The sequence below is a fragment of the Argiope bruennichi genome, chromosome 2 (genome assembly GCF_947563725.1).
Source record: "Argiope bruennichi chromosome 2, qqArgBrue1.1, whole genome shotgun sequence".
Taxonomy (NCBI): domain Eukaryota; kingdom Metazoa; phylum Arthropoda; class Arachnida; order Araneae; family Araneidae; genus Argiope; species Argiope bruennichi.
Window position 1 is genome coordinate 22,345,148 of NC_079152.1, and position 12,111 is coordinate 22,357,258.

Here is a 12,111-nt window from a genome sequence, read left to right on the forward strand (position 1 = left end):
ATCCCGCATGATAAAAAGAGATTAGGGCCTTGTGATTGCAGTTGTGTAAAAACTTTACTTTTCTATCAAAAGAGAAATTTTCTGCTCTTAAAGCTTCTTTGGTAATTCCTTACATATTTATCCCTACATTTTACTATACATATTTCATTATGCATTATCCTTACATTTTACATATTTATCCATACATTTTATTACATATTTATTCTTACATATTTTATTTCTTAAATTTTTCCTTAGATATTTCTGTTGTTGTTTGTTTGTTTCTTATGGCACTTGCCACTGACAAGCCCGCTGTTGCGAAGACAGCTATTTAAGCCTGAGGGGGACGTCTCTTATTTTTTATAGCAGCGCCAACTAGGGCCAAGAGTACGACTTTGCTACTCACGCATCACTCATTCGCTTGCACAACCCCTTTTTACAGGAGGGCACATTCACACATCTCACAGATAGAACAACCATGCCCAAACCGGGACTCGAACCCGGGACGCCCAGATCACGGGGAAGACGCGCTACCCCTATGCCAGGACGCCGGCTAGATATTTCTTTTACATATATATCCCTTCGAAACTGTAGATACAGTGAGGGAGTTCGAGTAACAATCAGGGGTATTTCTTTAATAATGTAGGTGTCATTATTAAAGCGATCAGGTGTATGAAAAAGTGGACATTGGGGATCGGAATGGAATGTCAATCGGGCCAATATGCTGTTTTAATCTTCCCAAAAGTCGCAGCACGTTTGAGACTTATACATGGTATTAATAACAAACTTGGCATTCAGTTTGTGCAAAATTACAATAGATTTGGAATTTTTATTCGTTAAATCTTTCTTAATGGCACTTGATACTTTATACTCAGTCATCTTGCAAACGGATCGGTAAATAAACAACTAAGAGGAAAACTATTGCAAACGATCATTTAATCTAGAAGAATTATAATATTTGTGGCAATACTATATTAAAATTGTAATAATTTAACACTAGTAATAATATATTATATTGCTAAATATATAGAATTAATAATATATTAAAACAACTATCTGCTCTTAAAAAATTTTGTTTATAAATTATTTGCTCTCTTATCTTCTTTTCTTACAATGCGTTATCGACTTCATTGTCAAATATTGCACACACAAATACATAAAGTAAGATCCAAACAAAATTAAAAAAAAATGAAAGTTGAAAGTAAATTCGAGGAAAGCAGAAAATTACTTATAACAAATGAAACGTGTAGATAACATAGGAAAAGATAAATACATGCAAAACGAAAGCACAATAAACTGCGATTCATAAAGGATTCGAAGGTAACGCTACGAAAATAAATCGTAAATCAATAGTAGAAATGGGTATAAAATGTAAAATAGATTATGAAGCAGGGGATCAACACATTAGTCGCTCATCATGATGAAATTAATGTGGACCTCAAAAAGATTTACAGTATTTTCAGCAAATAGTATTGGGCAATTAAGTGAAAAATTCTGTCTTCAATCCAAATGCTATAAAAGACTAATGTGAAAGATGAAAAAAGCTATGCAAATCTGATACAAAATAAACAAATAATATAAAAGAATTTATATAATATTTGGAATTGTATTTTGTAATCAATTTTCTGCTCATGTCTGCTTGTGTAAGAATTTTGATGCCTTGGTTGTGTGCTCTCCAATGGGAATACGATATGTTATTATTCATAGAAACTAATTATTCAATCATTCAATTAACTGTATTTAATTTTAATTCGTCACATGGGAATTAGGTAATAGCAATAGATTTGAGAAAAAATTGATTACAAGATTTCATTATAATAATAATAATAAATTGAGAAGCGTATTAATGACTAAAAAGTAGAAAATAATAAAAACAATTTTAAAAAAAACACTTTTATTGCTATATTAAAATGTGAAGAAAATATTTATTTAAAACTCAGGAAGTCAAAGCATAAAGAAAATTATTCAAATTAATGTCAAATCATTAATACCAGAAGAAATAAAAACCTTAAAAGTTCTTTAAAAATTAAATATATTATAAATATGTTTGAAATAACAATTTGCTAAGAATATTCATTTCAGTATCTTAAGCGTTTTGTTTTGATTTTTAGATTTTTGGCAAAAAACAAACTCACAAACAAATAAAATAAACAAAAAAAAACCCCTACTTTTTACAACAACGGTAAAAATGTGGTTTTCAAAATTTTTTTATCAGTATTATTTCAATTTTTAATTTTAGAGTGATGAAAAAATTCTAAATATAAAAATGATATATTTTTAATTAAAATATGCTTAATTAAATTTAAGTAACATAAAAAATATAATTCTAAGCATTTCTATAAATAACAGCTTATTAATTTCAATAATTTATATGTAGATAGCTGAATTATGAGAAGCAACATCTCCAACAGCTGGTCTTATATATATAATTATTCACAGAAATTCTAATCTTCCACAGTAGAATTAAAGAAGTTATATTATTCAAATTTAATTCTCTTAAATACACTTCTCTAAAACACTGGTATTTTTAGATTTGTCAGAATAAAATCAATTTTCCTTCTAGCAGCTACTACTGCAACATGATGAGGCCCCAAAATCGACGATCTAACTTCTATATCTGCTTGGTATATTTGGAGAGCTTCATAATACTTCGTCTGAGAAAACAAAATATCTGCTACGATCGCTCGTTCCTTTAAGGTATCTGGATGCTGAAGTCCTAAGACGGTAGTGAGACGACTCACGTTTTCTTTGAATGACTTGAGAGCTTCCTCTTTTCTTCCCATGCGCAACAGAACTAGAGCCACGCATGAATACGACTGCAAAGTGTCCGGATGGCACAGCCCCAGCAACTCCCCTTGCTTCTGGCAAACCTCTTCATATATTGCTAATGATTCGTTGTATCTACCAAGTTTCAATAATACTTGCGCAAACACCGACTGAGCTTTCAAGTACAGATAACCAATTTCTAAATTCTCTATCACTTCTGATAAAACTTCTTCGCTCACTTTCAACGCTTCTTCTAACTCGCCCATTAACTGCAACGCTTGTGCTAAGTGGAGAAACGTTAATAATGTTTTTGGATTATTTGGTCCTAAAACTACTTTCTGTTTGTTAGAAACCTTTCTAAAGATTTCCAGAGCTTCCTTGTGTCGACCTAAACCAAGTGTTATTAATCCTATTTGGCATTCAACTGCTAGCGTTATTTCATTGCTCTCGCCCAGAATTTCTTTTTGCATTTGGTAAGTACTTTGAGCTAAAGACAATGCCTCCCTCAGTTTTTTCTGACGAAGTAGTATATCTGAAAGTATTGCCTGAACATCCAAAACTGCTGGGTCAGAGGTATCAAAAAGCATCATTCGCTTTAGAAGTACTATTCTGTACTGTTTTTTAGATTCTTCGTACTGTCCCTGTTTGAAGCATGTTTTCGCCTTTTCGAGAGCAAAGGAAACGTCGGCCTGGAAAATGTGCATCATTCGTTTGGATTCTGGATGATTAGAAGCAATGGCAACGGCTGTCAAGGTTTTGCCTTCTGCGTTTCTGGCTCTCATCACAGCTTTTGCAGTTTCAAAATCTGCTATGTTTTGCAAGTCGTCTATTACAGAAACATCCCCACTGCAAGTTTTGGCGAATGTTTTCTTCAGGAATTCTAAGAATCTTATAATATCTTGATTTTCAGCAAAATCAACAGGTTGCATCATTTTTTGTAATTTCTTGGAATAACACAGAGACTCGAAGTTTGCCCCATAGTTTAGTAGTGATTTGATAATTCCTAAATGTGAAAATCTGGAAGCGTAATGCAAAGGCGTACCTTCGTTATCAGCTCTTGAATTAGGGTCCGCCCCGTGTTTCAGCAAGACATGGGCAACGTTTTCATAACCTTTCCAAGCAGCAAAATGAAGAGGTGTAACATTTTTTTCATTTTTTACATTTACGCAATCAATTAGGGAAAATTCAGTCAGGAGAACGTCTACTTCAACACAGGAATTCTTTTTTACAGCAGTAAATAAATTTTCAACAAGTATTAAGAGAGTTACTGTAGGAGTTTCTTTAAAGACAGCAACTTCTAATGGCGTTTTCCCTTCTTTATTGCGAGCATTATAATGTGCCCCATTCTTCATTAAAATACGTACAATATTTATATTATCTAACACAGCTGCTATGTGAAGAGGAGTGCAGCCATCCAAGGCAACAGCGTTCACATCCAGACCTTTTTTGAGAAGAAGTGCACAAACTTCTGAATGATTTCCTGCAGCTGCGTAGTGTAGAGCTGTCCACTCAGTTTTTCCTCGACTATTAATATCCGATTCTAAGTCCAGAAAATATTCCACCATATCTTGATGTCCTTCTTTTGCTGCGGAGTGGAGAGGCTTAGCGTCTGTAAAATCTCGAGCCTCTATATCGGCCATTTTGTCAACTAAAAACTTGATTATTTCAAGAGACCCAGAAATGATTGCAAAATGCAAAAAATTGCAGCCTTCACTAGTTTTTGAGTTTACATCTATCTCTGCATATTTCATTAATGTTTTGACAGTATTCAAATTCTTACTTTTAATGGCTTGTTCTAAGGTAAAAGAACAGATGGAGTCTGTTAATTTTACATTTTTTTCTGTTAGAGCTTTAAGTAAAATATCCAACAACTCGGAATTGCCTTGTGCTGCGGCTTCATTGATCGGGAGAATTTCTAACTCTTTCTTCAATGGAATATTTGGATCGGCTCCTTTTGAAAGCAAAAGCTGGGCTATTTCGCGCCTGTTAAGCTGTGTTGCTATAAAAAGAGGTGTCATCAATAAATTGTCTTTAATATTTAGTTCTTTCTTATCCCCTACTTCTAACAGTTTTTTGACAATGGATATATGGCCGTTATAGACTGCCATATGAAGAGGAAACTCCTGATTGTTGATATCGGCAGAACCGTACTTCGGGTTTCTATTCAAAAAATATTCAACAATATCGTCGTGTCCTTTACTTATAGCGTCAACAGTGAGCTGTCTTTCCTTTTTGTCAATCAAGAGACTCAGGATATCCTTGTGGTTCATTTTGGCTGCTATAGACAAAGCTGTTGAACCATCGTTGCATGGAGAATCGATGTTTGCTCCTTTGTCCAGTAAGAATTTAATTACATGCTTATGGTTACTTTGTGCAGCCATATGCAAAGCCGTAATACCTAGTTCATCTTTTGCATCAATATCACAACCTTTTGCAATGCAATATTCTACAAATTCCAAATCCCCTTCAGCTGCTGCAAAATGCAAAGCATTGAAATCTCCTGGTACGGAGAAATTTACATCAACCTCTTCTTCCATTAGTAGTTTTGTCAAATTATTGCAGACAAGAATTTGTAGCTGTGTGATACCTTCATCGTCTTTGATGTGGATATCAGCTTTCTTCCTCAGAAGCAGCTGAACTGTATCCACATGTTTCAGAGAGGAGCTGAAATGCAATGCAGTTTGCCCACCGGTTACTTGAGTATTGAAATCAGGATTCACAGCTATCAATTTAAGCTGTTCTGAAGGCTCTTGATTTTCGTCATCTGACATTTCCCCAGTAGATTTCGAATTGATATCAATGCCTTTCTCAATTAAGAAGTCAACAATGGCTGTGTGCCCTTTATTCGCAGCTATGTGCAAAGCATTCATTCCACCACATCTAGCTTGAACGTTAACTCCTTCATTCAATAAAAGTTCCACGATATGTTGATGACCATGAAAAACAGCTCTATGAAAAGCCATGATTTTATCATCTTCTTTGACTTCCTTCAGTAAAAATTTGAGAAGTTCGGAGTGACCATAATAGGTGGCATACTGAAAAGGGGTGATTTTGGAATCGGTTTTGAGGTCAAATATTGCTCCTTTCTCGAGTAACAATTTCCATATGGTAACATTACCTACTTTCGCTGCCATAGATAGAGGAGTCAGACTTCTCACGAAAACCGAATTGACCCAGGCTCCATTTTGCAACAAAATAGTTACTATTTCTTCTTTTTCTTCTTCTACAGCCCAATGCAGCGGTGTCAAACCATTTACGCTTGTCGCATTGACTTATTCGCTATTAAGAACTCCACGACATCCTTATGGCCTCCTCTTGCAGCATAGTGCAAGGGTGTGAGATGCATATCCGAATAAAAATTGACATCGGCCCCTCTTTCTATAAATGCCTCAACTAATTTCAAGTGTCCTCTTCCTGCGGCTAGATGCAGAACTGTGACACCATAGAAGGCTTGGGTGGCATCAACGTGTTCTTCCTTTTCCAGGAGAGTTAAAACTACATCATAATGATTTTCTAAAACCGCAAGGTGGAGTGGAGTAAGTCCATTAATTGTCCTCAAAGTTGTTTTAGCCTCGTGTTCCAGCAAATACTGCACAACATCGATGTGGCCGTTTTCAGATGCAAGGTGAAGTGGAGTTTTTCCATCGATATCTTGACTATCAACATATATGATCTTTTCTTTTAAAACATATTCCACTATATTTAATGTCCCGTTAGCTGCAGCAACATGCAAAAATGTTTGATTATTTGCGTCACACTCACTGATATTCGGGAAAAACTTTAGAAGAAACTTTATCAATTCCAGATTCATCCCTTTTGCTGCAAAATGCAAGGAATTTGATAGATCAGTGCTTTTTCCACAAAGATCTGCACCTTCCTTAATGCAACATATCACATCATCAATGTTGCCTTTGGCCAAAGCAACAGATAAACTGTTTTGTTGCTTTATAACTGATAAATATCTATTGAGTGATTCCTTAGATTTAAATGGGTTATTTTCGGTTTTCTTCCCAATTAATTTATCACGAAAAATGTCTTTTTTGGAAAGCAGCTTCTTCGCATTTAGCAAAACATTTGTAAAATCATCCCCTAAGACAACGCTCACTAAAACATTCCCGTGAGCTAAATGATTGCGTAGATTTCTACCATTTAATATAGGAAAATCACTATCTAGGAAATATGGATCATGACTTAAGAAATTATATTCAAGAACAGACAGAACGTCTAATACTAGCATCTCAATCAGAAACCGCATCTCCGGATTTTTCTCGCAATTCTCTATCTCTGCAGGATTTAATTCATTCAAATGATAATCACACATTGAATTTTCCAATAACTTCAGTGCGTTCTTAAGATGAATTTCAGTATCGTCGTCCAGATCAGACGACTTTTTGTTTTTTCCAGGTTCTTGTTTCTTATCACTTTGAAGCATATGTCTGAAATCTTTAATCCATTTAATGTTTCCCATGTGGAATTGTAAGAAATTGGAGATATCGGCAAGAGCTCTTATGACACCTGCTTCTCTTACAAATTCTCCATCTAGGAGAATCTGGTTTGCAATTGAATTTAATTCTCTAGAAAAAGATTTGAAACCCAATGACACAGTGAGTACTGCTAATTTGCTCTGAATTTGATGAACGAATCTATTTGTAGCTACGACAGTTCTTTCATTTCCTTTCTTCAAAAGGATTTCCAAGAAGCTGGAGATCACTTGATTAAAAACTCTCCCTACCTCTTTTAATCTTGTCTTTTCCATTTGGATCAAATTCTGAATTTGTTGAAGAACGGCTGTTTCATTTCTTGATTTCTCATCGGTTATTTTTTCTAGAACTGAAATTAGCTCAGTAAATTGTCCTATATCTTCCTCTGTTACAAAATTTTCATTTGCGTCAGCTAGTGTCCCCAGCTGGTTTCTCAAAACGATACCACGCAATATTTGATTGAATTTTCCGTAATTCATTCTCACTTTCGTTAAATCTTGAGCAAATGCTGCCATTTCAGAAGAGGGAGTGACAAAGTACGAATGTAAAAGATGACTCCTATATCCTTCTTTATCGCCTGGGATGGCAGATTCAAAAAGTTCTGTCAGTCTTGAATAATATCTTGGTTCTTCAACACTTTTGCCATGGATTATGTCGTGGACATCACTAAAAAGTTCTTTTGATTTGTTTAGTTCTTTATCAATTTCCTTTTCCAAATTTGAAATTAATTGTTCCAATTCATTCATGTCATTTATCATCAAGTTATTAGTTTCTTCTAGTTCTTTTCGGAGAAATTTCTCACAGATGTGATTTTGACTTACGAACTCTTTCATTTCACTATGATTCCCGCAACGCACTATTCTGTCCAGCACAGTTCGAATGATCAATATTGCAGTTCTTCGACGAATTTCGATCATTGTTACTTTCATTTTGGCAATGTCTTTCTGCAAATGAGCAAAGAAACTGGGAGTATTCTTTTCAATCTCAGATCTCATAGAAATTGATTCGGAATGTGACAAACTATCTCTCAAACGTGTGATAATGTCTTTAATATTACCTGGAAAAGCAGCCAATAAAAGTTCAGAAGTTGCCTCTGTCAGTTTCGGTGAGTCTTTAGAGAATTTAAAGTGCTCACCGATGACTTGAAGAACTCTGACAATGACGAGTTGGCCATTTTTTGTGGTCGCGTCAGCGGATATGGCCAGTTCTATGGAGCTTCTTATTGTCTCGATGGAATACAAATCTCTGACTTGAGCAAAATCGCTGTACAATTCCTTAAAATCTTCGTTGCCATCAATGCTGTCGATTTCTTTTATAACTATTTTTCCAGTTTTATTAACGTTAGCTTTTTTTATTTGCTCTTTCACTGTTTTTAGTAACTTCGAAAAATGTGACAAGTAAGAGAGAATCCGTCTTTTATTGAGAACAAAATGATATAAGGGATCTTTCTGAAAGTGATTCGAGCAACAATGGATAAAGATAATCAAACAGAATTCGATTTCTTCCCAAGGTAATTTATTAACGAATACGAAGCTGGATTTCAAGGTAAAAAGATTTTTCACGATGTACTTAGCAGAAAGTATAAATGCTTCGTCAGGTTCTGAGTCCCAAAAACTTTCCTTAATATTATCAATTCTTTCTGAAATAAAATCTATTCGATTAGACACTAAATCTTTAAACTTTTGGGTATCATTACTAGCTTTGCCTTTTGGCATTTTTTGCGTTTTATTGGAGCTTTTTTCTTGGAAAAATCGTAAGTCTACTAATTTATCTTTAACGAATATTTCCATATTTTTACATATATACACATTTCTTAAGATTAGATCATCATATGCTTTGGAAAGAATATCGTCCAGTCTACCGAAATTTTCTTCGAAATAAGCATTCGGCCATTTCTCAATAAGAATTTGAAGAATTCTTTCCACATTAGAGCGGATGGCATAGTAGAAGGCATTGTGACATTCTTCGTCTTCTTCATCGGGAGAAAGATCATCTTTTCCAGTTAAAAATGGCAATTTATAAAAATTATTTTCATTTGAAAGTAAATACTCTATAATTTTCATCGAAGCCCATTTACAGGCAAAAATTATCAAATTTAAATTTCCGTTTAATTTATGAGCATCTTGTTGCCACGTCTTAATCAGTTCGGAATCTAAAGTTTCGTTTAAATGGTTCAATATTTCATTTAAAAGTTGAAATATCTCTAGTCTGTCACTGAATATGGAATTTTTAATTTCTTTCAAAACTTCAAAATAGAAATGGCGAGCACCTACTTCGTCGAGGCTGTTATATTCCTCTAAGAGTTGCGTTTTGGACTTCGAACCAAGAGAGAAATTATTATCCAAGTATCCAGAAAATGGTCGGTAATATTTAAATGAGGAACAATCCGTCATGCTAGTTGCGAGGTCGTTCATTTCGGAAGACTAAAGAAAGTTACCAAGTGAAGTTCGTTTTACTTCCTCTGATTCCTATTTGAACACATTTCCTACATCCAGTGAAACCACAATCTTGTGAAACACTCTCAGATTGCTTGTTGACAGGTTTCGAAAAGTCACGTGCTACTCAGAAAACATAATGAAAAAAACAAAACTTTGATAAAGTTTTGTTTCTATCTGTCGAGATAAAGAGTTGCTTGAAATTTAAACTGGTTAGAAGTAGAAACCTTCAACATCGTGTAAAAAGCAACCATTTCAGGAGTAGATTTTGCCATTTTGGCATCTTCAGCATCATTTCGCATTCCAGGCTTTTATTTTATCGGAATCATTTGCAATCAGCTTAGCGGGCTTGATCGAGACTTTTAAACTCTAATATTAAGAAGGGTTTTTTTTTAAAAAATAAATTTTTGTATTATTAAATTATTTGTATTTTGTATTTTTGTATTATAACAGAGCTTCACATTCTTAAGCAATTTAAAGAGTTCAAAGAGGTTTACTCACATTTTCTAGAAAAGTTTTGACATCATTTCTTGATTCAAGAAACATAAACTAATTATTTTTATGGTTTGTAATCTTTTCAAGAATTTCTGTTATCTAATGAGTTCTAATAGTATTTCATGCTTAAATAAGATCTTGCTGATGAATGTTCGTAAATGGAATGTTGAAACAAAAAAAAATAATAAGTGGGTTGCTAGAGTTTAAAGTTTATAACCATTTTAAGGAGTGGATATCAATACTAAATAGATGATGTTATCCTATTATGTCTGTTTTTGTTTTGTTTTTTCTGAAATTTTATTTTCTGAATTGGAATTTTGTTTTCTTTAATTTTGATTCTAATAAATATTTTTTGTTTTGTGAGCATAATAGAATTTGAAATTTTTCGAACAACTTGAAGCCTCCAGGGCTGATTTAGTTGAATTATAATTTCTCTGAGGGCCTTTTTTTAAACAAATTTATTTTTTATCAACTTTTTGCCAACAATTTAATTTATATTTCAAAGATGTGGAAAAATACATACATTTTGGGGTTTTTTCAAGTATATTGAAATTGCACAGAATCAATTTATGTATTTACACAATTTAGCAGGGAATTCTTTAGAGAGAAATAACAGAAAAATTTAATTACGTCTCTTTTTTTTTGTCTTAGTTTACCGTCATTTAATATATGTATGAAGCATATTTTAAATCAAGCAAAATTAAATAAATAAAAATTAGGCAAAATTAAATAACTATTATCAGGTAACATTAGTCTAAATAAGAAAAATCAAGTTTCAAACAATATCCAGAAATAGTACTTAAAAGTCTAGTTTATTTCCCCTGTTTTGAGACACTTTATTTAGAAGTAATATCAGCTGCTCAAACCCGATGTATGGTGGGTTCAGAGTAAAAGTGAACCAAGTCTGCGAGATTCACTTCTTTGAAAACTCGGCTGCATTTAAACTCATTATCCTGGAGGGATGATTACAAATTGAACTATGGTTATGAAATATTATCATACAGAACATTTCTATACAATCAGGTCAGTTCTAGATCAAAATGAGCAAAACATGGGCTTGATTCAATTTAGCTATGAAAATACATCAGTTATGCTTTTCATTTCATACAAAATTCATCTTCACTTACGAAATTACACTTCCTTTTTTTGGATTATTTCCTTCAAGTGAAGTTTTGCACTTAACTGAATAGTTTTTATTAAATAAAAATTTTTGACCACTAGAATATTTTAATTAAAAAAAAATCAGCTTCTGGAAAGTATTTCTTCCAAAGATTACTATTAAAAGAATATGGACATCCTATTATGTTGAACGACTGTTTTAGTAAAAAAAAAGTGAATGTATAGTAAAGTAAATTGTATTCAACAAAATTTGGCTTTTGTATTAAATTCGGCAGACTATATAGCTGCCTAGAGTCAATGAATAAAAGAGAAGGGGAAGGCACACATAGGCCGATAAAAATTTTAAGATTTACCGCGGCCCCTATCTATTAAGATAGGGGCCGTGGTAGCCTGGTGGTAAGGTCACGGCTTCGGAACCGGAGGGTTGCAGGTTCAATACCCGATTCCACCGAAGAACCGTCGTGTAAGGGGGTCTGTTGCACGTTAAATCAGTCCTGACCAAACGTCCTCCGTGTGGTGTGGAGTGGACAGGGGGTGCCAGCTCAGGTGTCGTCCTCGTCATCTGACCGCGGTTCAAAATGACGAGGTCCGTCCCAAAATAGCCCTAGTGTTGCTTCGAACGGGACGTTAATATAACTAAACTAAACTAAACTTCTGTTAAGATAATATTAACGCTTTACCATATATAATAAGTCAGACTGCTGTATGTTTCAAATGTTCACTTTTGTACGGAAAAGTAATTAGATGCGCAATTATTAACTTGTTTATTGAGATAAAAATAAATATCCTCTCAGTAAGTAATTTTTTACAGTCAAAATTTTAAAAGATAAATAAAT

General features: G+C 33.8%; 3 protein-coding genes across 3 annotated transcripts in view; 1 reads left to right on the top strand and 2 right to left on the bottom strand.

The window, feature by feature from the left end:
• LOC129961599 (condensin-2 complex subunit G2-like) overlaps positions 1 to 12,111 on the bottom strand; it is a 131,737-nt gene that overhangs the window by 113,171 nt on the left and 6,455 nt on the right. The gene's annotated exons all lie outside the window — the stretch shown is intronic.
• Positions 1 to 12,111, top strand: part of LOC129961600 (annexin A7-like) — a 76,022-nt gene that overhangs the window by 50,861 nt on the left and 13,050 nt on the right. The window lies entirely within an intron of this gene.
• On the bottom strand, positions 5,866 to 9,825 carry LOC129961598 (uncharacterized). Its single transcript, XM_056075101.1, has one exon. The coding sequence runs from the start codon at positions 9,638 to 9,640 to the stop codon at positions 5,999 to 6,001; it is 3,642 nt and encodes a 1,213-aa protein (XP_055931076.1). The 5' UTR covers positions 9,641 to 9,825; the 3' UTR covers positions 5,866 to 5,998.